At 52.7% G+C, this 27,633-nt stretch overlaps 1 protein-coding gene across 1 annotated transcript in view; it reads right to left on the bottom strand.

The window, feature by feature from the left end:
• The window catches only part of SND1 (staphylococcal nuclease and tudor domain containing 1), a 447,431-nt gene that overhangs the window by 10,265 nt on the left and 409,533 nt on the right, over nt 1-27,633 (bottom strand). The window contains exons 17-18 of the mRNA XM_070423847.1: nt 7,037-7,225; nt 191-332 (exon numbers count right to left, since the gene is read on the bottom strand). Of these exons, the coding sequence (XP_070279948.1) occupies nt 191-332; nt 7,037-7,225 (331 nt within the window). The remainder of the gene's footprint in view (nt 1-190; nt 333-7,036; nt 7,226-27,633) is intronic.

Raw genomic sequence — 27,633 nt, 5'->3', positions numbered from 1 at the left:
CCCAGACAAAACTGGTTACCTCACCAGTCCTCAGAGGACCTGTTCAGCCCGCCCACGCCAGGGCGCACTTGCAGGTCATGCAATGAGCAGTGCTGGGGCCCCGTGGCTGGGCAGTAGGGGAGGGCCCTGGAGGCGGCCGGAGGAGCCAGGAGCTGAGGCAGCGCTGCCTGGGCTGGGCCTGAGCACTCACCTGTCTCCACATCCTGCACGTAGAAGTGCAGGTCATCAGTGATCTCGGTCACAAACACTGGCTTATAGGTGGCTGAGCGCTCCTTCTCCTCCGGCACGGGTGGCACCTCGTCCACAGGCTGCTCCACGTAGTGTGCCCAGACCTGCGTGTGGCCAGCAGAGGGGAGGAGGGGAGGAGGAAGCGAAGTCAGAAAGGATACCAGGAACGGGACTTTGAGGCAAGTGGGTCACCCGGGGCGAGTGAATGTGGGAGTCACCACAGGCACTCACGTGGCCCTGGGCTGGACCCTGGGCCCCTCCTACTTCTGGGAGGTGTGGGGACGAGTGCTCTTAAGTGCTTCTGATCCAGTGGCTCTCAACTTCTGGCAGGCATCGGAGCAACTGGGGAGCTTATTAAAAATGCAGGTGCCTGGGTCCCATGGCATGCCTACCGAAGTAGGATGTTCTAAAGGTCCCGAGTGTTACTTTCTGTAACACAGTGCGGGCTCCGGCGATTCTCATGCACACCAGCAGGACCTTGGCCCTGGAGGGTTCTGGGCCCCCACCCCCATACCACTCTGAGGGTCACTCTGACTGTCACAGGGCCACTGGCACCCCTGAGGCTCTGCAAGTGACAGCCCTGGGCTGTGGAGGGGAGGGCTCGTCCCTGTGCAAGAACGCCCCTTCTCAGCAGCTTCTCTGTCCTCAACTCAAGCAGGCCGCTCTGACCCCAGCTCGGGTGGGACCACTCCCTCCACCTTCCTCTTCCCTTCCTTCCCAGCCCTGAGCTGTCAGGGAAGCAGCAGCTCCGATGCTGATGCTACGTGACAGTGCGTCAGGTCCAATCCTGCGGCCAGGAGGTTATCCTGTCAGCGCAGGGAAGGGAGGTGGCCTTCCAGCCGAGCAGGGGGAAGGCGGTGAGGGACTGCGGGGACTGGACCACACGCACCCCACAGACACACACACAGGAGCAGGGGTGATAAAAGAACTAGCCCTAAACTTACATGCTTACTAGGTGCCAGGAGCCATTCTAAACATTCTCCAAGTATGAACTCATTTAATCCTCACAACCACCCTTTGAGTGGAGATGAACGCAACCCGCTTTACAGAGGAAACTGAGGCACACGGGCTTGTGAGGAGCAGAACCAGGACTTGAACACAGGCAGGCTGGCTCAGGGCGCTTCCGGAGGCTTTCGGCTTTGACCGGGCCTCTGGAGACAGCAGGCAGCACTGAGCAGTGGCCTTCATTGTGTCGTCTAACTTTGGCCAGAGGGGCCTTCTCTGAGTCTCCTTTGCTTCCCTGGGAAGGTGAGGCAGTCTGACCAGGGACCACCCGCTGACATGCGGACTCCTGGGTGGCACCAGGAAGCAGCTGAGGACAGGAACGCCGGACTCACTGAGCCCCTTGGGTCACAGCCACCGAGGCCAGGCTCCAGCCTTGAATGTGGCACAAGTGTGTGTCCTCCCACTAGAGGCCTGGCACGAGCAACAGGAACTATCCAAGCCCAGGGTGGGGGAAGGAGTGGCTGCCAGTGAAAGGAATTCTAAGGACAAAATTAGGCAGGTTTAGGGAATAAAGAGGGCCCACGGGGGAGGAATGCATATGTGAAGGACCGGTATCTCTGACCTGAGCAATTAAAGCAATTATAAGGTAGATCAAAAGCAGCCCTGACCTGAGCAGTTTGGAGACACCAAAGTGCTTATGTTACTTGTACAAAGGATAGAAAAAGGCCACAGGATATCGGGTGGGAAGGGGTGTGTGTGGGGGGGTAGGGGACACACATACATTCACAGAGGATAAAGAAAAGTCACAGGATAATGGAAAGAAGGAAACATTTTCAGAGAATGGAGGAATGTTGCAAGATAAGGGGGAGAGAAAGAGGCTTGCCTTTGAAACTGATATATGTAACAAAATAGCCAGTGAGGAGAGCATGGGGGTCCTAAACTAATGAAAGGTCCAATTAGAAAGGGTCCGGCTCAAACAAAGAACTGCAGCACACATAAACCGGAGACAAAGGGACACAAGCAGGAATTTTCCCATTAGAGAGAGAGAGCAGGCTTTTCCCATTTCGGGGCCCCTCCCCAGGAGACACCTCTGCCCAGATGGAGTCTGTATATACTTCCAATAAACGTCTACATCTTTATTAAAGAAATCTGTTAGTCCATGAATTTATTCTTCATCTTCGTCGGACAGAAACCCACGAGAAGTCTGTATCCCAAATCCCATGTTTCACCAGGGAGTGGCTGAGGGAGACGGGAGAGTCGTCTCTTGCGTCCAGTCCAAACCTCTGCCTCCCATCCAGAGAGTGCCCTCCACCTTCTGAGGTCCCTGGTCCAGGGCTGGGCTCTACCCCAAACAGCTCCTGACCCCTCTCACTTTCCTCCAACACCTGTCCTACCAGCTCGGCCACCTCCCTCATCATAAGCACCTAGACACACCTGCTTCACTAGCCCCAGGCCTGGCCACCACAGGAGAAGAGGGAGCAGAACTATTCAGTCAGATCAGGGACTCGGGGCCTAACCTGTCCAGGCCCCCTGCCCTATGAAAGAGTCTCTCCAATCAGAGGCCTTGGCTGGGACCACTGAGAGCACTCGGGGGAGGGGGAGCAGCCCCAATTCCTCCAGTTCCAGGGACTATGTCCAGCTGAGGCTCAGACACTGAGAGCACTGGGGGGTGGGGGGTGGGAGGGACGACGATGACGACAACATAGCCCCTATTCCTTCTGGTTCCGAGGCCTGCAACCTGCCGAGGCTGAGCCCCCTCACTCAGGGAAGTGACTGCTTAGCCAGCCACGCCCATCAGCCTCCAGGCTCCTGAGATTCCTGCAGCTCTGAGCATCATGGGGCTCTCACTGCCTCAGAGAGACAAGATGGGCTTGGAGTGGGCCCGAGCCTGGGAGAAGTTCTGGGCTCCCACCCGAACTCCACCCTGCTTCCCTCAGCTGTGGGGGAAGGAGGTTCCACAGCAGAGTTGATGAATTGGGAACAGACTGACAAGGTGAGAGCAGAAACTGCTAATGACTCAAGTCAAAGAGCCTTAGGCGACAGCATCAGGCTTCCTCCGGGGAGAGGGAGTTTCTTCCTACAGGCTCGGGGCAGCAGCTGGAGGGCAGGCTCAGGGGACAGTAGCTGGCGGGCATGGTGATACAAACCAAAGCCTGAGGAGGCTCTCAGCCCCCTTGCTCCCACATGGAGGGCAATAAAGGGGCCATTGGTCCTATGACAGACACACAGCTCACTGGGCCACAGGAAGGGAGCAGTGGGGTGCACATGCTGCCTCGTGAGGTGAGAAGACACCAGCAGCATGCAGTCGCCAAAGGATAGAAGAGGGAGAGTTGCACCTCAGCTAGAGGAACCCCATTTCTAAGTGAGGCTGGGTTCGCCCTCTGAATAGTAGAGCCCTGAAGGTTCCCTCTTTCCCTTGGGGAATGGAGGTAACCAGCCATTCCCTGGGGCTTGGCTGCCAGTGGCCCTCGGCAGGCTGGTAAATGCAGCCTGGCCGGGAGGGAAGCTTCTTGGTGGGAAGGAGTCAGTCAGCTGGGACAGGCTTGGCTGCCCATGTCCCCACCCTTAAACATGGGTTCATTTTGCCCATTTTGTCTTACGTTGCCCTTCTGTAGAACTGGGGCCGGGAGGGGACAGACACAGTGGCGAGACACCTGCCAGCCATGTGCCATTTTCCCACAACCACCCCGAGCCCTCTGATAGCTCAGATCCCTGACAAGAAAAACCCAAAGACCCCTTCCGGCAGGAACAGTAACTGTGCACACAGATACACAGTCAGTGCCGTAAGGCTCTGCCCCAGGTTTGTAGCAGAAGGAAGAGCTGGGGAGGGACCTCAGGGCCCAAATGCTGGGTGGGATGACGGTCTGGGAGCTGTGAATGCTCTTGGCCTTTGGTAGAGACAAGCCGGAATCAGGCCTGGGCAGCAGAGCCCAGGATGTGGAGAGGCCCCCAGGTTTCTGGTCAGGTTGGGGGTAGCTCTCATGGTACGGCTGGGGCCAGGATGGAGCTGTCCTGAGACAGGGCCCCTCTGCGACTCCCCTAGGGCCCTGGCTACAGACTCAGATGGAAAAGGGGCAAGAGCAGCACCTCCCTCCTTCCTCATCTGCTCGGTCGTGCCAGTTCCGTCTGCTTAAGTCCCCTCTACATTCTGGGGCTCCTAATTGTCCTGTGGCTGTGGCACCCTAGGGAAGCAGCCCCCTTGGCCAGGGACAGGCAAGGCCAGCCCGGGAGCGGAGGCTGTCTCTCCTCCTGTCCTCACTGCTCCTGGAGCCCCCTCCCTGCACTTCCTCCCCTGGGAGCCCCAGGTCCTCTTCCCTGCAGGAGAAGGGCAATGTGGACTGACGTGCCACTGGCTGGAGCCTTTCCTTTCTAAATCCTATTGAGTATTGCTGCTTAGGAGGCTGGGGAGCTGGCACGGGGCCAGGGTGGTGGAGGCCTTCAAGCCCTCAGTAGGCAAGCAAAGCTTAACAAAAGTCAATCAATGGCCAAACAACCCTGTCCAGGGTCCTGCCAGGGCACAAGTGGTGGGAGAAAGGGAGCAGTCTATGCAGCTGCCATTGGCAGCTCCCTCCTTGGTCCTCAGACCTGCCCAGAATCCCTGGAGGAGGAGGAGGAAATCCTGCATCAGCCTCCTGCAGAGGAAGGGGAAGCCGGGCCAGCCTCGTTATTAGGAGAGAAGTCCAAAGTGCACACGGAGGAGGAATGAGGCCTGGGAGAGAGGCAGCTAAGTTCTTGTGGCTGGGAAAGCAGCAGCCAGACAGACCTACTCACAATGCACACACACATAACACACTCGCTGAAGACTTCCACATGCTCCTGGTCTCACACACCCTTTCTGTACTTCCTTTCCTCAGTTAGCTCACAGCTACCGCCATGATCTCTGAACCCCAGGTGCCTGTCTCTCAACAGCCAAGGCAGCCACCATGGGGTCACAAGTGGAGAAGACTGGGGATCCTGGGGACACCTCAGATACGCAGGCATCTGAGCCCTGCCAACCCTGAAGGCTGCTGCAAAGCTCTGCCCACGCTGCTCCTGGGAACCAGCCGCCAGGGAGAGGCAAGCCCCGCTAGGTTCCCAGGAGTCTTGAAGAGAAAGAGATGAGCAGGAGAAGGGCCCAGGAGGAAGGCAGGCCCCGCTCTGAGAGTGGTGCACTGCATTTTAATTAGACAGAATAAAAACATGCAGCCTGCGTACGTAAGTAATGAATCACTGGTAATTACTCCTCAGCATCATCCTGTGGCACCAGTGCCAAGATGACGGGCTCTTTCAGGCAAAGCCATGTGTAGTGCATAGCGATGCGCCTGGCAAGGGACCCACCTCTCCATCTCAGGCCAGAGTCCCTGCTCTGTCCTCTCCTGGGTCCCTCTGGGGCCTCTATACTTAGAGGGCTGCTTAGATCAGAAGAGGTAGCTCCTAGGCCCATGTGCTGAGTAGCCGGGGAGCAAAGACGCTTTCAGAATCTGGGCCCCAGAGGCTGGTGCTTGCCATGCTGACCCCCCAGGGGCTAACTCTTCAGTGAAGGTTCAGCCCTTTGTACACAAGCCCAGCACCAATCTCCTCCACTCCCTGCAGCAGGCAGAGGACACGGGGGGTGGCAGCCTTAGGCTGAGCTGTCATAAACGGGAAACCCAAGAGGGAGCACTTAGCTGTAGGAGCGGAGGCTGCCTGCTCCCCATCCCTCTAGGAAGACAGGGTTTCTGTGAGTGGAACTGGGATGAGGAGGGTGGAGACCTCCTAGAGGCCTCCTGGTGGCCCACTCCCCCAAGGTGGGCACAGTCCCTTTCATTTGTCCTAGCTTGTTGGGCGACATTCCACCCCCCTCCCCCACCCAGTCCCCAGAGATGGAAGCAAAGAGAGAGATCCAGGAGGGTGGCCCGAGGCCCAGTCCCTGGGAGAAGTGATGTGTGCTCTTGGAAGAAAGGTAGGAAGGGACTGACTGAGGAGATGGCTGCTCCGGGTTGGAGGAGAATGAGGGGCCTATGGGGCCCCTAAGCCCCCCATTCCTTTTGGCCGGTGACTGGGCCTTGGCTCTGGGAGGCGACTTGCAAGCCAGATGGTGGCCCCATGGGGAAGGCAACGTTTATTCTTGGAACAAATTTATGGCTCAGCATGGCTGTCCCATGAAATCCTCCTCAAGCTCAGGGAAGCTCTGACACATTGGTGGCCGGCTGATTTATCCCATTAGCAGGGCTGGGCTGTGGGTCAGTGGCAATAGGCGGGGGGTGGGGGGTGGGGGATGGAGGTGGTGCTAAGCCCAGCGCCCACCACTAAACACACTGGGTTGCTTAATCGTCCATTTGTTTCCTAAAGCTGCTTCCAACCCCCGCCCCCCCCCTCTTCGATGCACTGTCTGCAGAGAAGGATGGGCTGTAAATTTGCTGTCCTAACAGCTTTATACATCTCCTGGGGCTGCTTCCAAAATGGGCTTCCCTGCAGGGCAATGTGAAGGGAACTGGGATGTGGGCTGTGGGAAGGGCTAGGAATGGGGAAGGAGCAGGAGCGACGCCCATCTCCTGCTCCAGGGGCTCCCCTCAGTGGACGCCCATCTCCTGCTCCAGGGGCTCCCCTCAGTGGACGCCCATCTCCTGCTCCAGGGGCTCCCCTCAGTCATTTCTCGCATTGATCCAAGTCACTTCCCTGACCCACCTGAGCAGGTCTGCAACAGGCTCATGGCTGAGACGCCTTGCCCTTGGTTCTCATGTGGTTCCTGATATGGGGTCTGAGACCAACCGGGGTGACTCAGTTGGGGAACGACAGAACCACTTCTGTCTGTTGTAGGAAGGCAATGGTGTTAATGGTGGTGAGAGGAAGTATGAGCCAGGGCCAAGGGGCACCCCTCCCCCCACCCACTCCCACACCATACCTTCTCCTTCTTCTGCTTGGCGGCCTCCTCAGCAGACAGCAGGGATTTGTAGTAGGAGCTGCGCTCCGCAGTGAAGTGGACCTTGGAGAGTGCGTGCTCCACCAGCAAGACGGACAGGTTGGCGCCGTCGATGTGCAGCCAGCCGATGAAGTTGCCGGCCTTGTCCATGCTCTCCACCTCCACCTCCACCTGGGGCACAGAGAAAGGGGGCACGGGGTCAGTGTGCAGGGGGTGGCCCTGAGTGTGCAGGGGGGAGAGCGGCGCCGAGGCCCAGTGCTCAGGCCCTGGGCAGCCGCCACCAGGTTTGTTGCATGTGATAGGAGCGGCTGAAACTAGGAGAGGGAGAGGATGTGCTGAGCAGAAAAGCAAGAGCTTGTGAGAGCCCCTGCGCTGCCGCCCTCTGAGAACCCTTCGCTTCAGTTCTGTAAGTTGGCCCTATGCTTTTTAGCCTCTCACCCCCCAGAATCATCCTTGATAGATACATCACTGACAAAGCAACTTCAAAATTCCCCTTCCTCTGACAGAGAGCTAATAGGGTAAACTCCACTCCTTAGCTTAAGCAAGGGAGTCCCTGTTCGCTGTGTGTGTGTGTGTGTGTGTGTGTGTGTGTGTGTGTGTAGCTGGGGGTCGGGAGTGCGATCAGAAGCAGTCAGCTCTGGGCACACGCCACTCTTCTCTTCCCTCCCCCAGCTCTGCTAGGAAGAGAGGCAGACTCTGGGAGCAGGGCAATCCCTGGGGAGAGGGGAGCCTGTGTTCTTTCTGGAAGAGCTGAATGAATTAATGCTTAATTTAACAAAGGTAAAAAAAACTGGCTGCATGAGAGTCGGGTGAGGACAGGAAGGATGGGACAAGTGGGCAGGAAGTGCACCACACCGAGGAAGTTACGGGCCAACCCCAGCAGAAGGTTCCCCGCAAGGAAGAGCAATTGCCATAAGCCCAGACCTCGAACTGTGTGCTGGCGCTGAGCTTCAGAACCCCCAGAGATCCCCACAAGGCTCTAGGCCTCTTAAGCCCCTCGGTCCCTGTAAGACCCAGGACCCCAGAGCCAGAACTGCCTCTGCTCCTGCGAGACAGTGGCCTCACTGTCGTGGCCATAGTGGTGGCGGATCTGCTCCCACCTCAAGGAGGCAATGGCCCAGGAAATATTCCTTCTTTGATTTTCTTCCCCTGCTTAAAGGGGACTGGAAAAGCCTTTGCTGCCAAATGTAAAAACTTGTATTAATTTAAATGGCTTCAAGCTCAATTAAGCAATAAAATGAATGTCTAAACACCTGAGAATTCTCTGAAGCCTGGGCCAGAGCCCGTGGCAGCAGCCTAGGGCAGAGGGTTGGAGGGGCAAAGGCGGGGAGCAGCCGCCTGCCTGGTGGGTTCTGCCTCAGCAGGGAGAGATGGCAGCGGACACGATTCCTTCGGAGTAGACGAAGGAGACGAGATGGCACGGATGTGCAGAGGGCAGTGGAAGGAAAAGAGGGGGCAGGGCCAGGGAGGAAGGACCCTGGCCTTTTCCCCTTCTTGGACACCCTCTTCCTGCTTGAGGTCCACAGGTCACCCTTCAAGGGTAAATGCAAGTTCAACAGTGCCCCACATTGAGATGTGGTACAGAAGAGGGTGTGCAGAGTTTATCAGAGCTACAGAAAAAGGTGCTGTACGGATCGATCCAAACCCAAGGTGATATTGTAGGTGGGAAAGGAGGCACAGAGAAGGGAAGTGCAGCTAGTAAGGGGCAGAGCTGAGAGCACCTCCTTCCCTCTTCTATAGCCCTGTTTCAGGAGCACTCTTTCCTCCAGTCACACCTCTCACCGGCCCCCCTCCTCGCTTCCCACCAGGTAATGCCAGCTCCCTCCACGATCAACACCATGGGGCCTTGCACCTCACTGGTAGAGCCAGGGTGGGACGACCCAGCACCTGCACCACCCTGCTGAGGGGCTGAAGCAGGGAGAACCAGCATCTAATACCCGCAGATGTCAAAATATGTTCCTCCTGTCTAATTCTGGCAATTAACGTACTGGGGGACCTGCACTTGTCGGGGAAAAGGGCAGGTGGGCAACATGGTGCTTTGATAAGAACAGGTGCCTCAAGAGCTCACCAGCAGGGCCTTTTGCCACCCTGCAAATGCCCAGGACACTGGGGCCCCAGGGAAGCTCTGCTGTGGGGTCACTGGGCGCCCCTACAGTAAGAGGACCAAAGGCAGAGGAAGAGGCTGCCAGACTAAAACAGGGATGGGCAAAATGAGAAATCAAGAGGCACAAATTTCCAGTTGTAAAATAAGTAAGTCACAGGAATGTAATGTACAACATAAAGAATATAGTCAATAATACTGTAATAACTTTGCTGTGACCGGTGTTGCTACATGGTTAGAGCACTGGCCTATACACTGAAGAGTGGTGGGTTCAATTACCGGTCAAGGGCAGGTTGTAGGTTCGATTCGTGCATGCGGGAGGCAACCAATTGATGTGTCTCTCTCACATCAATGTTTCTCTTTCTCTCTTCCTCCTTCCCTCCCTGCCTTCCACTCTCTAAAAATCAATGGAAAAAATATCCTTGCGTGAGGATTAACAACAACAACAAAATACTGTAATAACTTTGTAGGATGACAGATGGTTACCAGACTTACTGTGGTCACTTCATAAGCCATATAAATGTTGAATTACTACGTGTATACCTGAAACTAATATAATATTGTATGCCAACGCTGTTTAAAAAGAATACATGGAAAAACCATCTCTTATCCTTCTTAATTTGGCAAGCTTTATCGAACATGCCAAGGCCAAGAAGCAGCAGGTCCCAGAAGAATTTTGGGAGGCAGAAGGAAGACAGGAGAGGCTGTGTTTTGTGTTTAGGAACTTGTGAGATAACAGGTAGAGTCCGGTGTGTGTGTAGGCTGGCTTCCACCACTAAACCACTGCCCTCCTTGTATTTGGGGGCTCATGAGATACCTCCTTATGCCCAGCCAAAAGCAGCGAAGCTGGTAGAGTTCCCAGGTTTGACCTCTTGCCTTCCACTGTGTTAGGAGCCAAGTGTCCTTTCCCTAAAACTGAGGATGGCTGCTCTCATGAGCACATGGCCTCCCTCCAGGCTCGAGTAGCTTGTGGTGGGCCAGGGTGATTGTGACAAGAAGCTTGATGGCCACCAGCCTCACTCCTCTTGGCGTTGGATTGCTGGAAATGAATGCAAGAACCGCAGAGATGGGTGGCAGAGGCAACCGGGCAGGTAGCTTCCCTCTATTCCTACAAGGTGCCCACACTGAGACCTCACTCCACGTGGCAGTCCCAAGTTCACACCTCTCTCTCTGAGGCCACAAACCAGAGGTTGGCCTCTCAAGGGCTCACATCAGAGGGAGAACCAAGCAACTAGCAGCCACACCTGGGGCCAATGCTGCCGAGGAGCAGCAGGCTCTCTGGCGGCGAGCACTGACAGCACCGCTCACCCTGCAATCGATGCACTAACTTGGGCTTGACAGGTCCCTGGGCCCGGTGGGCCGCAGAGAAAGAAATCTCTAGCCTTGGGCACTACGCTGCCACTGAATCCATCTTGGGTTACGGAGGGAGATAAAGCTGTCGCCTGAGTCTCTGCTTCCCCTTTATTACAGCTGCTACAACCACGGTCTTTTCTCAGTCAAGCAAAGGCACTCAGGATAGGTGGGCTGGCCTCGGCGAAGAGACAGGGCTGGGCAGTGGTCCTGCTGCTCCCAGTCTCTTGGCTTCCGGCCTCTCTGGCCAAGTCCTGCACTTGTGCCTATCTTTCTGGACATGCCCCAGCCTGGACGGCCACGTGGAATTCAGTTTGAAGATCAAAGTCTTAACTCTTCTCAAGCTCTGGGAGAGCTACAGGGGGGCAAGCAGAAGGTGAAGCAGGGCACACCCAGGTAGATGTGTTCATCCTTCATTATATTTCTCTCCGATATTGACTGCTAAAATTTGGGTCCATGGCTGTACAAGCTCTACTCCATTCAATTTAGAGACTCACATTTTTTATGTTCTTGGGCGGCCCCTACAATGGCACGTACCATCGGGAGCTCAGGCCTTGGGTGACGACCATGGGCCGCCAGAGGGCTTCATATTCGTGTGGGCATTTGGTGTGTACGTGTGTGGGCTCTGGCCTGAGGGTACCAGAGTTAAGTGTATACATGGACACAGTATGTCAGCAAGGGACAGGTGGTGGGTCTTCTCGTCAATGCTCATGCTGAAGCTGAGAGCTAGGAAAACACAGAGCTGGTGCAGGAGGTGCGGGGTGTGGTGGGGAAGAGACTGCCCGGAGGGATGATGAGAAGGGGGGGGGCACCACCCCGAGGAAGTGCCTTGGTGGTAAGTCTGGTTAAGATAGAAGCGAGCAGCCTAGATGCCTGGTGGTCGGACCTGACCTCCAGGTGTTTAAGGATGCTGTGATGCTGCCTCACGGTGCACTCAGATGGTCCAGTCATGTGCCAGCATCTCTTGCCTTTAGCTCTTTTTTAAAAAAACATATTTTTATTGATATCAGAGAGGAAGGGAGAGGGAGACAGAAACATCAATGATGACAGAGAATCACTGGTTGGCTGCCTTCTGCACCCCCCCTATTGGGGATCAAGCCCACAACCCAGGCATGTGCCCTTGAGCGGAATCGAACCCGGGAACCTTCAGTCTGCAGGCTGATGCTCTATCCACTGAGCCAAATCGGCTAGGGCTTGCCTTTAGCTCTTGATGCTGGTGGAGTGGGTAGGACTTTACAACCCTGAACTAGCCCTGTAAAGGCTTCCCTGAGCCCTGGCTAGAGTGAAGCACTCTCTGACACCTATGGGATTGTCCTCCCTTTGGCATTCAGGGGACAGTACACAGCACAGAGGTTTGGAGCACAGACTCGGAAGCCGGACTACCCACCATCTGCAGGATGTTTGGAGAGCCACTCAACTTCTTTGTGCCTGCTTACTATAACACTGGAACTGCAATAGTATCTCCCTCAAGGGGTGTTACGAGCTACTATAAATAAGTTAAGCACTTTGACACACGAACACTTCATCATCAATTATTACTTCCGGAGAGGGGCAGTTATTTCATTTCCAAAAGTCTTCACTCTCCAACCAGACTGTGCGCTCCCTGGGGGACGAAGCTTGTTCTATCCTCGGCAATCTCCCCTCGGCCTGGGGGGACTGACTGGGCCAAGAGCTTGCAGGAAAAGCATAGATCCTGGGAGTCAGACAGACTTGGGTTCAAATCCTAACTCTAGCCGTGAAGTTTTGGGCGAGTCATATGACCTCCTCTAGCCTGCTTCCTTACTGTAAAAAGAAGAGCGGGCCCTGTGCATTAGAGAAGCTCCTGTAAACTGCTTCATCTCCCTTCAACTGCTGCCAGCTGCCAGCAGCCTCAATGGTTACATCAGCAGCAACCCTGCTTGGCTGAGCTAGGCCCCTGTGTTCTCCCCGACCCCGAAAAGCTCTGGGGTTCTTACACCTTGGGGATCCCATGCAAAATACAGAGTGGGAGGTAAGGCGAGTGGGGGTTGATGGGAAGAGCCACTGTGTGACAGATGCCTTTCTGCTTAGCCGAGGGGGTCTTTCTCCACTACAGGGACAAAAGCGGGGGCTGTCACCCAGCCAGCCATGCCCAGCTGCACACAACGGACCCAGCCTGTCTGTGGGCCGGGGCAGCCAGCGGGTCCTGCTGCCTCACAATGGGACACGTCCTCCTGCTCCCAAGCACATTAATGTGCCACTAATGAAATTGTTCTGGCTTATTTACCAAATTAATACAAACGGCACAGGCTGTTAATTTGCATGTCTCTTAATTACTGAGGAAGAGCTCCCAAGCCCGGCAACAAACACACCTCAGTGCCCACCCAGCCGAGCTGCTGGTGGGTGAGGAAGGGGTGATGGGGAGGAGGAAAGAGGAGAACTGGACAGCCCCTAGCTCTCCATGGCTGGGAGCATATGAGGAGGGAAGGCGGTGGTGGCCATGAATTTGTTGTTTCCCACAGTCCCTTTCTCAGCAGCTGCAGTGCCCTGGGCCTGCAGAAAAATATACTTAGTCCCCCATCCCTCCCACATTGTTCCCCTCCTTTAAAAAATATATATTTTTATTGATTTCAGAGAAGAAGGGAGAGGGAGTGATAGAAACATCAATGATGAGAGAGAATCATCAATTGGCTGCCTCCTGCACGCCCCACACTGGGGATCGAGCTGCAACCCAGGCATGTGTCCTGACTGGGAATCAAATCATGACCTCCTGGTTCATAGGTTGATGCTCAACCACTGAGCAACACCAGCTGGGCCTGTTCCCCTCCTTTCTCTTGTCTAGATTCTGTCCAGCTTCTCAACTCAGGAATTTCAATCAGACAGACAGTGGGGACTAAGCCATTCTGCTCTAAGCAGTGAGGCACATGCTCTGCCTGGGGTGCATGCAGGCCAGAAAGGTGCTGGGGTTTACTGAGAGGTGTGCAGGAAGGAAGAGAAGTAAAAGCCAGGCAGAGGCTATGCTCTTATAGAGCCTACGAGCCTCTCTCAGCTGGTCCTGCCTTGCCTAGTTAATCAGCCTTCAGGTTCAGAGACAGTGAGAGTGAGAGTGAGAGTGAGAGAGAGAGTGAGAGGGAGAGAGAGAGAGAGAGAGAGAGAGAGAGAGAGAGAGAGAGAGAGAGAAAGATAGTTAAGAGTTCAGCTATAAGACCACAAGGAAAATTCTGACTGCCTTGAGGGATCATTTAGTTGTTTTTTCCTCTCCTGCTCCAGGAGCCTCCAGACCTAGTGGCTGTAAGTCTGGGACAAAACTGAAAGTCACAGGTAGTCTTCTTGGGGTCATGGTGAGGTGGGGGACATGCTCCATGTGGTGACTCAGGGTAGCCAAAGGAGGCATAGCACAGAGGGAATTCCTGGCAATGGGGGATGGGGGCGGGGGGGGGGGGGGATCCCACACATGTGTACCCACCTTGCCTATTTATGTTCCAGGAGGCTGGAGAGGTAGATCCCTAAGTGCACTGGCCTTGTCTCTGTGCACAGTGCGTGAGGCAGCACAGGAAATTACCCAGCAACAGCCCACGTCAGCCCCATTGCTTGAGAAGCTGTGGAATGCCTGGAAAACAGCTGCGGGGAATGCTCCTGCCCCAAGGGAGGTGGGCTGCCGCAGGCAGGACAGGCAATGCCAGGTGCGTAGGCAGGAGCAGCAGCTCAGGACACCCCTGCCCTGAGGCATCTGAAAATGAAGACTTCCTGTGGGGGAGAGGGGTTGCTAGCCGTAAGATCCTCTAGGACAGAGGTCGCCAACCTTTCGGATCTCACGGACTACCAGTGGTCCGCGGACCACTGGCTGGCGACCGCTGCTCTCGGGGGCAGAGCAGGAGCACTCACTACATCTGGGGAGGTGATGCTAGGTGCCCCATGACAGGGTTCCTAAATGGAGCCTTCATCCTTTTCACATGATGTCTTGCATAGTCTGGCTTTAAATACCCCCAGCATGGAGAATAGCAGGAAGCCTGGAACTGAGAACAAGATAGAAATGAAGCTTGACTGGAGAGAAGGCATCAAGGAGCAAAGAAAAAGCCTTGGGCCAGAACCGTGATCTAGGTACCAGCTCTGCCCCTTCTGGGCTCGGTGTTACTTGCTTTCCCGGCTCAGTTTCTTCCTGTGTCAATGGGTTTTCGAGGCTCTCTCTGCTCAGAAGTTTCTAAGGTTGGGGTGTGGGTGCTGGTGGTATGCTAGCATGACTGGAGCTGAGAGAAGGGCAAGTGGGAGTGCCCCACACGGCAATTGCCAAGGAGACCTTGCAGAGAGGGGAGGGTGGGAAATGGAGAGTAAAAAGGCACTCCAGCCTCCCAACCCAAGCCTCCCACCCAGAGCTTTTTGCAAGATTGTGAGTAGCAATACAGAGCAACCAGAGTGCTACAGACACTCCCCTCCTGCCACAAAGCGGCAGCCACAGCATGGAGCCAGCGTCCCCCGCCCCCCCCCCCCCCCCCCCCCCCCCCCCGCATGCAGCTATAATGTGCTGCCACAGTGGAGCTGCAAACTTGGAGACACCTCACCTTAATAAAGTAGCAGCTTAACACAGCCAATGCGAGCCCTGCACTCCTGGCACGTGCAGGCACACCAACGTCTTTCAGAGTCAATGAACATCAACACAAAGCAATTAATAATGTAACTCAGAGAGGCGGTGCCTGTGAAATGCCTCCCGGGCCCCATAGGCAGCAGCTGGCTGTGGGGAGCGGGCAGGGGAGAAGCGGCAGCACAGGGCAATCTTCCCCGAACCCCTGGGCAGCGGGCGCCAGTTCCCACCAGCGCCTCTGCTTCTAATCCCGCAGCACCTCCGGACCAGACGACTCGTAGGTCCAACCCACATAGGTGATTGTTCTCCAGGAAACCTCTTTTCTGACATCCGTGTGCTGGCCCAGCCAAAGCCCTAGGAACGTCTGGAAACCAGGCCCAGGTTGGCAGTGGCAAGAGGAGCGGAGAAGCCCGGGAAATTGAGGGAAGGCCTGAGGAGTGGCCAGGTGGCTCAGGGCTTCTCCTTGAACGCCTCCCCTCGGGGATGAGGAGTGGATGACAGGCGGCCAGCTTCTGGTCCTGCCTGAGGCAGAGAGGCAGCCAAGGCATCAGCATCCTGAGCCTGCCGGGAAATGCAAACCTGCTGACTCCGGCCTTTGCAAGCGGTAACACAGTTTACAAAGTGACGCAATCTGTTCCTTTGGTGCAGACAATAAGGAAGCAGACTGCTCGTCTCCCCAGGAAAAGCTAGGGCTGGAGGGAGATGAACCCTCTCCCCCCTGAGGTTCCTGCAGGGCATGTGGCTGAGTCAGGGGCCCTCATTCTGCCCCAGCCCCTGCCCAGGGCACCACGGTTGGCGTCCTTTCCCACAGGGTTTCTGGACTCCCTTCTGAACGTGGAGCACACCTGCCCAGGGCCCCCTCATGTTCTCTGGCTGACGTGGGGAAGAGAAGGCCTAGCCAAAAAGAGCAGTGAGATGGCTTTCCATCAGGTGCGCCCCGACAGCATTCTTAGCCAGCCCCGCAGCTTAAGCCAGGAGGTCAGCTGCAGGGCGTTGTCCCAGAGCTTCCAGCTGTCCCGGGGCCCTGGAGGGACTGAGCGAGGGTGACAAGATGGTTGGCCGTTTTTGTGAGGAGAAATCAGTGTGTGTGACCTATGGAGTAACTGCCTGAGGTTATCAAATCTCTGACCTGGTCTGAAAGACCAAGCGTGCTCAGTCATGTGAGGCTGGAATGCCAGTTTCCCCTCTGCAGGCCGGTGTGTCTCCCCGACCCCAAGGCCCACTCTGGGGACCGGTGCATGCGGCACTGCCGACTCCACTCTCAGGCTTCTTTATCTGAACCGCCATGGGTTTCTATGGAGAACCACAGTCTGCCTTTGAAAAGCACTTAATGCTGGCATCCATACCTACTTCCCCTCTACCGCTCACCTGGCTCTAGATGACACCCTATTTCTATCAGTGATGAGATAGAGAACTCCTATTATCACCCCACCAATTTCCTCTTCCACCAGCGTCTACCCCTTTTGACAAATAGCCTAGAAACCTTGCTTTGACTTCACATCCCGCCCAGCTGACCTTTTCCTCTTTACTCCGAGTATTCTGCCCACCTCCCTCTCACGTCTCCATCCACTGCGCCGGTCGCTGCCCTTGATATTCCAATGTAACTGCCACGTCAAAGGTCACCCAAGACCTCTTAATTGCCATTTTAATAATTTCTTCTCAGATTTCATTATTTTTGACCTTTTGAATGGTCTGACAAAGCTAAGCACCCAATTTCCATTTTGAAACTTTCTTTTTAGGCCTCTGTGATTCCCAATCTTGACTTTTTCTCTCTGCTCTTAGTTTCAGTTGTGAATTCCTTCCCAATAACATGCCCCTTGAATACGGATATTCTCCAGGGGGTCATTTTAAGCTGTAGACAGTCCCTATATTTCACAGCTCTCTGAGATAAATGACACCACAACTTCTATTTCCAGTCCAAACCTCTCTTCAGAATTCTACTCCACCAGATAAATTTCAAATATAACATGTCTCTCTACTGTTTTCACTATAAGATCTGCTATTCCACCTGCATTTTTTATCCCAAGTGGTAGCTTGAGAAGCTTAGGAATCATCCTTGACTCCTTTGACATTCACAGTCAATCTCCAGGTCACCGATCTACTTCTTAAATGTCTCTTGAATTCTTCCCCTCGTCTTTATCCTCAGTGCCACGCCCTGAGGAGTTCAGGCCCCAGCTTTGGGTAACTCTGGCACCCCTGCCACCAGCCTTGCCTCTTCCCAAAGGCCTCTCCACAATGTTCACACAGGCCCTGAGGCCAGACTACCTGGTTAAATCTTGCTCTACTACTTCGATGAGTGGGTTATTTAATCTCTCTGGGTCTGCGATTTCCCTATTTGTCAAATGTGCATAATGGTAATCACCTCAAAGGGTTTATTGAGGAAAGAAAAATGACTGATTAAGCTCAACACTTAAGAAGAATCTGACATATAGTAAGTGCTCAATAAATGACGTGGTTACTTTCTAAAAAATCCAAATCTGATCCCCTTCTTTTCTATGGAAATCCTTTCCTTGTTCTCTGCTGAAGTTCAAATTCCTCAGCACAGTAGCGCATAAGCTCCTTATAACTGGGTTCTTCCTGGTCTCACTTCCTATCAGTTTGGTCCTCAGTATTTTGCTCTAGTTCTGCCACACCACCTCCAGCTCCACACACATAACGCATTGTCCCAGGCCTCTGCACATGTCATTTCCTTTGGCTAGAATGCTCCTTCCTACTACATTGCCTTTAAATCTCCATCCAATCTTCCAATAAGATTCTGCACAGACGTGAATTCACTTGAACCATTCCCTTATTTACGCAGGTAATGCTTCCCCCACAGCACTTTGCTTATACCACTTTTAATTACATTATTATAATGGCATTTATTAATGGTACCTTATTGATGGCATATGGTAGACAATCAGTTGATGGTGAAAAGTAAAAGGTCCTCGATTCTCCCGATCACTGGCAGTGAACTTGGGGAAGGAAAGTTCCCGGGACAGAAAATTGTCTTTGGGGAAATCCCGTGGCACCCAAGTGACCGGAGAGGGCCTGTTTCAAGGTGTCACCTCTAAGGGACAAGGCTGTCCCACAGCTGCCCATGTCAGAGCAGGCTGGCTCTTAGGAGCCCAGAGGGGCAGAAACCAGCCTCCGTCAGTGCAGCCAGCACTGATGACAGAGGCACCAGGCGTCATGGGCAGAGGGGCTGCTCTGCAGTTGGCTTTGCCTCTGCTGAACATAACTGGTGTGAGGATGGATTCCTCTATTTATACAGGCGTGGGTGCAGGCAGCAGCTGTGAATGCCTCTCTCTGGTCTCCTACACATCTACCCCCCCTGGCCCCCAGACCACTGTCAAGTGCTAACTCCTCCAAGCCAGGGGCTAGGTGTGCAGGCCAGGCCAGTCACCTGAGGGAACATCTGGGCACAGGGCTGCGAAGGCCTTAACCTACAAGTCACCTACCGGTGCTGGAAGGTCTCCTAGAACAGGGAAACCTCGTAGGAAAGGCAATTGCTGTTGAGTTTGAGGGAATCTGGGGCTCAGACTGGGAGGCCAACTCCTGGTTTAGTCACTTCAGAGTTCTCAGAACTGGGTTTCAGCCAGAGGGGCCACTCAAAAGATGTCAGAACGGGGCAAGAATGTCCTATGTTGGGGAAGAGGGACCTGGAGATCCTTTTTCTCTTTCACTATCACCTGTCTCTTGGCAAAAAGGACATAGACACCAATCCCTGTTGAGGCCACAAAATAGCATCAGAGAGAAGAACATGAACAAATAAAAATTCTACCCCTGCAGCCAGGGACCAGCCAATTTACATGCCTTACTAAAGATAAAAAACAACAAAAAATTTTAACACGTAAGCATGGAAAGCCCATCCCTCCCAATTAACATCAGAGTAACTGCATGATACGCTGAAGGCAGCGAGATGACGATGAGCACTGTCACCAGAGGGGACGCCTCACCTCTCACCATCAGCCCAGCATCTCCTCTGGGCTCCTCTTATTAAACCCACACTGGGTACTCACACACACCCTTCTTTCCCGCCACCCTGCCTTCACTTGTCAAGCGGGAAGCCTGGCATGGGCCTGCTCTCCTCCCCAAGCTGTGCACTGTGCATACTGTGCTTGACTCCAGACAGGGTGCCCTTTTCTGACCCACACGACGGCGATGTTGTAGACGGCCAGCAAACCTGCCTCTCCACATCCAGGGACAAGCCACAGGCAGACTCACCCCCTCTCCTCTCACTCCACTGCAGAGTTGCTCTCTTAGGTCCAGTGGAGAGGAGATCTGGGCATTGGGGGGATACAGGGGTTCAGAACAGGCCTAAGATGTGCTGCTTGGGAATGTGAATTTTTTTGAGCTGAAGGCAGTCAAGACCCTGCGGGCCCACCGAAACTTTTACCTCTCCATTAAAGAATTTAAACTGGAGGTCTTGCCCATAATTAAGAGTTATCACCAGAAATAACTTTTTAAGACTGATCTATAGGGCAGGGCAAACATTTAATTACTAAACATCTGCCCTTATCATCTTGTGAATGACCTTCTTCCCCTTAGAACAGCGGTTCTCAACCTGTGGGTCGCGACCCCTTTGGCGGTGGAACGACCCTTTCACAGGGGTCACCCAAGACCATCCTGCATATCAGATAGTTACATTACGATTCATAACAGTAGCAACATTACAGTTATGAAGTAGCAAGGAAAATAATGTTATGGTTGGGTCACAACACGAGGAACTGTATTTAAAGGGCCAGAAGGTTGAGAACCACTGCCTTAGAAGCTGCAAGATGTCTTACCTCCTCCTCAGCTTGGACTGCCATATATACCTCACTTTACCTTGTCTCTGACTTCACATGTACGTGGGGTCTCGGACTCTCTTGTGTATGTGGAATTCCCGTATGTAATTAAGTTTGTTATTTCTCTTGTTCATCTAATCTGTCTCACATACAAAGATTTAATTGCTAGACCAGCTGAAAGAACCTAGGAGAGTAGAGGAAAGCAAGCTTCTCTCTCCCCCACAGGGGACTCTGCTCATGCCTGATGCACATCCCAAACGCTGTTACAAACCTGTGTGAACACAGTAAGGAACATAAAGAGCCCTTGGAGATGGTGCGGAGCCCCTGCAACAGTCTGAGTTCTAGCGATGTGAGTGGGTGAGGGCTGTGTGTGCTTACCCTCCTGCCACTTGGGAAAAACTGGATGTTTGCTCCACATGATCTGCAGGGCCAGTGATCTCTCAGGCCACCATTATAAAGGTCTGAGCACGCAGAGCCGAAATTGGGATAAATGCAGCACATCTGAGGCTAGACTGGCCTTGGTCAAAGTCTTGTGATTTTTTAAAAATTACTAATGACAATTAAAATATGGCATTGCCCTGGCGGGTGTGGCTCAGTGGGTTGAATGTCATCCTGTGTACCAAAAGACTGCCAGTTCGATTCCTGGTCAGGGCACATGCCTGAGTTTCTGGCTTGATCCCTGTTAGGCAGTGTGCAGGAGGCAGCCAATAGATGTTTTGTTCTCACAATGATGTTTCTCTCTCTCTCTCTAGAAGTCAATAAAAAGTATTTTAAAATATGGCATTGCTTACACTGTCAGAGTGAAGCTCTCATATGCCATAAGCCCTCCAAACTCCCCAAGTAGGGCGGGAGTTAGTACCCAGATCCTGCTGGGTCACGGTCAGCAGCCCTGCCCCACCTCATTCTACAGGAGGCCCCAGCTGTCTCTGCCCGGAGAAAGGCAAGCAGCAATGGGTATGGGCCAGCACTGGGACCACATGCCCTCTTCTTCCTCCACTTGACCCACTGCCCATGGCACAGGCTCCTGATGGTACAGGGGTGTGGGTAACCAGTTCATGAAAGTTCTCAAAGCCACTAGAGTGAGATCACAGGCAAAAGAGGGAGAAATATTAGTGGTAGGAAAGGACATTATGTAGATGGGTCAGCAGCTTGGTTGCTGATGCAACTCTCTCTGCCCATCCTCTTGACAGGAGCCAGGGTTCCATTAATCACAATTATTTCTCTCATTCCCGTTTCCACCAAATGTCCCAAATACAATTCCGCTTAACGAGGTCCCAGGAGCCAGGGGGTAGACAGCCCCTCAACCCTACTATTTGTGCAGGCTGGTTTTGCCCTGTTCTAGGCGGGGAGTAGCTGTCCTGTGTTCCCCCAAATTGGACCAGGTGGCCTTATCTGCCCTGTTCCACCTTCCAATTTGGTTGCAATAAGCGGAAATCCACGGACACCTGCCCTCTGCTCCACGTGGGGACTGCTCCCCCAAGGTGGCATGTTCTGAAATGGTGATAGGAAATGAGATGCTCAGGGTCTCCGGCTAAGATTTCCCAGAAGCCACAATTAAGAGTCCTTTTGACTCTGGAGGAAATACATGAGCCTGACCCTTGCTTAAGCCTGGCTGCCTATTTAAGGCTCTTCTGACAGAGGCTAGCTTGGCTGCAACTACAGCTCCCCCACCATAAACTTCCTGCCACTGTGCCCTGTGCAGAAACCTTTGAGACTCCTGCCCTCACCCCACCATGCAGTGTAAATACCATTTAAGCAATTTGATTTAATTTAATGCTATTCGGAGGTGCTCTCAATTGCCTGCTGCTCCCGAGCTGCTGCCTGGAGCCCGTGGGAGGAGATCCAGCCTGGGAAGGGCAGAGGCAGCAAAAAGGAAGGAAAAGGCCAGCCTGTCCTCTCTGTTAAGCAGGTACTCACAGGGACGCCGCAGGGAGGACAGAAGGAAGAAGAAGGGCTAAGAAAAGATTCTCAGCATCTTCTGTCTCCTCAAAGAGAAAGTATACGACATGGTGCTTAAACCCCCCATCTCGCCAACCTTATTTCCTCTAAATCCTTCAAGGACCCTCTGGTCCAGCTGACGTGCTGGGTGTGTGAGCACCAACTCCCTTCCTGTAGCCCTGCCAGTCCCTGAGGTGACGACTGTGCACCACGGTTGTAAAAGCCAGACAAGCAACAGCCCCTGCTCTGTCAAGGGAGGCGCAGGTGGCAGAGCCCACTCAGACACGTCTGCTCAGTTGCCAGTAGAGGAGTGCTGAGCACCCCTCAGGATGCTTCTGCCCAGGAGTGCAGAATGAGAATGTGGGAAGCTATTTGTAAGGGGCAACTCCACACCATTTTATCCTGCAGGAAGCCTCCCGATTCATTATTCCTAACAAAGAACTCCACATCTTAGTGCTCACGTCTTGTCCTCCATCAACCTGTTCTGTGAATCCACTCTCTTTAAGCTACGCCCTCCAAATGAGGCTGTTTGCTTATTTCTTTGATTCCACCCCCCAGTCCCGCAGCCTATGCGCGAGCAGCAGGATTCTAGGCAGCACTGGAAGGCGCCCGGAGGAGGAAGAGCCTGGGCTCCTGGGCGAGACTGTGCTTGGCAGGGCTCTTTTGTTTCTGGGCAGCACCTTCCAGACGGCTATATTCCTGCTTGCTATCCAGAGCTTCCCTAACAAAGACAGCTTCCAAGGCCGGGCAGGCGGCGAAAAAAAAAAATGCAGGTTCAAGTTGTAATAGAGTAGCGTGTGCCCTGCAAGGGGAGATCTTTGTGCTCAGCCTTGCATCTCTGGAAAGATACAGCAGGGCGAGAGGACAGGGATGCCCAGTGGAGCTGATTAAAGAGCTGAGAAAATCAAAAAATGATTAGGATTCTTCAAGATGGGAAGACAAATGCTGAAAGAACTGAAATGTAGAAAAATCATCAGAATATGTAAGGAGACCTAGGACTTGTTGTAATCAACCACCAAGAAATAGTTATTTGGCATCTATTAAGTAGAAAAGCTTGCTTTAGGCATTGTAGTAGGTCCAAATGAAGAAAAAAACAACTTGATTGAGTTGAGAAGACATGATGAAACCACATCATGTCAACTAGTGACAAAATGCCATGTAAAACACATGCCACCGAGTGGCAGTACAGACAAGTACTGGAGGGGTTCAAAGGAGAGAGCAACTCTGAGGGCTGGACTCCTTGGGGAGGGACCAGGCATTCATGGCTGGTGGGACATCACAGGTCAGGGGCAAGGCAAACATATCTAAGATATGGAATGACTTGGACCATGCTCTGGAAATAATGCATGACTGGGAGGGCAGGAGCAGAAACAAGGAGAGAATTTTAGGATATAAAGGGCTGGGTTCAGGAGAAGGAGAGAGGGAGAGGGAGAGAGAGAGGCTGAGTTCCGGAGAGGGAGAGGGAGAGAGAGGAAATATGAATGCAGGAGAGAGCAGAGGTTTAGAGGAGGTACAAGTAGCTAGAAGGTCCAGAGGGCTGACCTTGAAGGATAGATGGGACAAGTCAGAGGCTGGTCCCCCTTCCAGACAGATCTGCGGCAGATGAATCACGGGGTAGACTCTGTACATTCTCAAGAAGGCAGGAAGGAAAGAAGGATAGATAAGACCCTAAACAAGATGCACAAAAATCCTGTTAAAATCATGATGGTTGGGAGGCAGGAGTGGGAAGAAATAAAAAGTCACAGTGATAGCTTATCAATGGAGCATGCTGATGAGAGTGAGATGCACAGAGGGAGACAGGAGTCGGAAAGAGGAGAAAGGCTCACAGCCCAGCCTTTATTGAGCTTGGTCAGTAGCCCGAGTTTTCATTCCTTCTCTGCATAAAAGACGGGCAAAATACTGTGTGTCTAGTCCTACCTTTATCCACCTGCCTTGATTCCAGCATTTTCTCCTGATTTGGGGGACTGCATTCATCCGCAGAACTGCGCAGTGCTCACCAGTGACAGCGCTGGAGCCATACTACCTGGGTTCAAATTCAGCTTCTGCCATTTTAGTAACCCTGAGCGAGTTATTTTAAGTCTGTTCTTCAGTTTCTTCAAACTGTGACATGGGAGTAATAAACTGAATACCTCCCTTAGAAGGAAAATGTCAGGTTTAAATGAGTTATTATGCATAAAGCTCTCAGAACATCTGGCACACAACCGCATTCATTAAATGCTGGCTCTTCTTATTGGGATAACCACATATAGTGAGAACAAAAACATATTTTGAGTATACCAAGGTCACAGAGTGACCAAACTCTGGCTCTTTTAAGGAAAAAGGATAGGCCTTTGGTCAATATACAGTCCAGCTTGCTTGGTCCTAGCCTTGGCAAGGCCTATGCAGCTTCTAGAACCACCCGGGAACTTTGCTTTGAGAAAGAAGAGGGTCTGAACTGGAGATGTTGAGCCTGACCAGCCTGGCCTGACCACTGGCAATTGCAGAGCTTCACCCCTAGAGGGACATGTGGATCTTTCTCTAGTCCAGCGGTTCTCAACCTGTGGGTCGCGACCCCTCTGGCAGTCGAACGACCCTTTCACAGGGGTCGCCTAAGACCATCCTGCATATCAGATATTTACATTACGATTCATAACAGTAGCAACATTACAGTTATGAAGTAGCAACGAAAATAATTTTATGGTTGGGTCACAACATGAGGAACTGTATTTAAAGGGACAGAAGGTTGAGAACCACTGTTCTAGTCTCATTTCCTACCACCCCCTCTCCCTCCTACACTAACTACATGGACTCTTCCACTGGGGCAGATTGAGCAATCTGTTGCCATTTCTAACGGATACATTGGTATCTCTCTCTGGAGCATATGTCCTCCTGCCCTTGACTTGGCTGATGCCTATTCATCCTTAAAAACTCAGCCTAAGAAGTACTTCTTCCAGGAAGTCTTTTCTTTTTCAAAATATATTTTTATTGATTTTAGAGAGAGCAAGGGAGAAGGATAGAGAGAGAAACATCGATCGGCTACTTCCTGCACACCCCCTACGGGGCGAGCCTATAACTTGGGCATGTGCACTGATTGGGAATCCTGGTTCATGGGCCGACACTCAACCACTGAGCCACACCAGCCAGGCCAGGAAGTCTTTTCTGAATCCCAGGCTGTGCTCCAAGAGAATCCTCTGAGTCTAGAGCACATATCACCCTACACTGTAGTTGTTGATAGCTCTTGAGCCTGCCAGCTCCTTAATGGTAGAAAACTTGACTTTGTGGTCCCAACTCCTAGCAGGGTGCCTAACGCACAGTAAAAGGTCAATACATGTTTGTTAAATGAACTGAATGAAAAGGAAACCCAGCTGCTAATCACTGGCACTTATGTATTGATTTGTCTTTGCTTTTAAAAATGTTTGATTCAAAGAACATAAAAGGAAGATAATCTCAAAGAAACAAGGCCTTTCTATCTTTTATTACTGATCCAAACACAGTCCCTGACATACAGTATCTGGGCAATGGCCTGCTCTGAAGACCTGCCACATGATTGTTATTGCCCTGAACACAGGTTTAGTCCAACAGCCAAGCGCACCGTGGATCACAAACACTCCATGTAAGAAGGCTCTGCAGTTTCCATTTCCACATCTCAAGGAAAGACCGATAGTAGCTATTATAGGGAAGAGGGAAGGGAATTCACATTTACTGAGTACCTGCTGGGTGCCACACACTGAATTAGGTTCACAGACCGCATATGGCCTGTTAACCTTCATATGCATTTTGTTTAGTGTTTATTTTTAGTCTCACTTTATTGATACGGAAAGGAGGCTGAGCAAGGTCATTTAGTGAATAGAGAAGCCAGAATTTGAACACAGTCCTGCCTACATCCAGAGACTAGGTCTTGTCACTAACAGTTGGGCAGAACGATTTGCTGACATCCGGAGAATGACACTCCCAGATGTCTACGAATTCTCTGCAGCTCTGACCCAGGGAGTGGGAGGCCCATTAGGGGCTGAGACTGAGGCATGAGGCATGCTGAGAGGACAGGAAGTGGACCTGGGGGAGGCATCTGTCTTCCTCCTGGCCCTGGCTGCTCTGCTTTTGGGCCAAGAGGTGATGTGTTGGTATAAAGGAGGTCATTAAGAAAGCTGCGATTCCCCTCCGCACAGATGTGCCTGAGCTGGCTCCCCCAATGATCCCTCGCTGAGCACTCCAGTTAGCAGTGTTCTGGGCTCATTACCCTCTGGGGCTCATTGCATCTATTCTCTGTTGGCTGCTCAGCGTGAACCCAGCCCCAGGACCTCATCACCCCGACTGCCTGGGAGAGCCACCAGCTCCAACCCCTTCTCTTGGGCCCACACAGGGCCCTGGTCAGGCTAGGGCAGTCGTGGGCAAACTACGGCCCGCGGGCCAGGTCCGGCCCGTTTGAAATGAATAAAACTAAAAAAAAAAAAAAAAAAAAAAAAAAAAAAGACCATACCCTTTTATGTAATGATGTTTACTTTGAATTTATATTAGTTCACACAAACACTCCATCCATGCCTTTGTTCCGGCCCTCCGGTCCAGTTTAAGAACCCATTGTGGCCCTCGAGTCAAAAAGTTTGCCCACCCCTGCTCTAGGGCGTCCCCTTGGCATGAGGCCAGCAGATTTCGCCATTCCTATTTTGTCCTGTCCCTGCCTCCCTGGACTCTGCGGAGGTATGCTACAGCCAATGCCCAGAGAGGGGCTCCAGCCTTTGAAGTTCAAAACTCTGGCGCTCCAGGGGCGCCTTTAGATCCCAGAGGTAGACACATCAGCCACACTGAGATGGCAAGAATCTGGGAAACTGTGGAGAGCTCCCACGGGAGGGGCACAGGGCCCACCTTCCTGCCTCCAACCCCCTGTTTTGGATCTGCCTTTTTAATCCTCTCACCAAAACTACATCCTCCGGCTTCCCTAACTGAAAACCAAGTTTATTATTGGACAGCCCAGAGAATTTATCACTGTGGAAATGAGGATATTTAAAACTCATAACCATCTTGCCGGCCACAGATCAGGCAGATATCCATCCTATTAGAATAACTCAACACTGCAGAAGTTCATCTTATTAAACTAAATAGTTAAGAAAGCCTTTCCCCACATCACAGAGATACTGTGTGTATAGTTTTCTGCTCACCTTTCTGACTACATTCATCAGGCCATTTTGTTTCCTGTGTTGAAATAGACCTCAGAATTACAAATTGCTGAGCGGCAGCAGAAGTTTTAAATTAAGCATTCATGGGCGGAGGTGAGCTTGGGAAATGATGTAGGTCGTGAGGCAGGCAGGAAAGATTTAATGCCTCGTGTGCGGGGAAAGCTGAGGCTAATAGACGAGTCTGGATCAAGCTGGGGATGGAGGAGCCAGGGGGAGGGGGCGAAGAAAGAAGGCCAAAGAGGAAGAATTTAAAAGCTCTCTGGTCAAAGGGCCAGACATACCGCCTGACAAAACGAAAATTATTGGCGACTTGGAACCCAGCTAATGCCAACCTCCATGCAAGGCATAAATATCTGCTGTGCAGAAGAGTGTATGGGTGAGTCGGGGGCCTTGGGAGGCAGTCAGCCAGCTGCTTGTGCCTCCCTCCACTTCTCTCTGGACACTGACGGGTCCAGACTCCACCTCTTCCAGCTCCTTCTGTGTGACAGGCGTGTCCCCCCAGGTATAGGAGAGCAGAGCTTACATTATAAAGGCTTGTCTTGAGGTAGTCCTGGGGCGGAACTCATGTCCTCCCCCAGTTTGCCTCAGGAGGTGGTATCACCTCTCATGTCATTCCCTGTCCCTAGAGGGCTGTGGAAGGCCCCGAGGCCTGGGGCCTGCGAAGCACTGAGCAAAGATGCTTGTGTATGCGCTGCTGCTACAACTGACCACCACGTGGGTCACTCACTCAAGCC

Source organism: Myotis yumanensis, unplaced genomic scaffold (genome assembly GCF_028538775.1).
Source record: "Myotis yumanensis isolate MYYU_CA2020_CCGP unplaced genomic scaffold, mMyoYum1.0.hap1 SCAF_9, whole genome shotgun sequence".
NCBI lineage: Eukaryota > Metazoa > Chordata > Mammalia > Chiroptera > Vespertilionidae > Myotis > Myotis yumanensis.
Note: the sequence above shows the minus strand (reverse complement) of the source record. Positions and strands in the feature narration are given on the sequence as shown.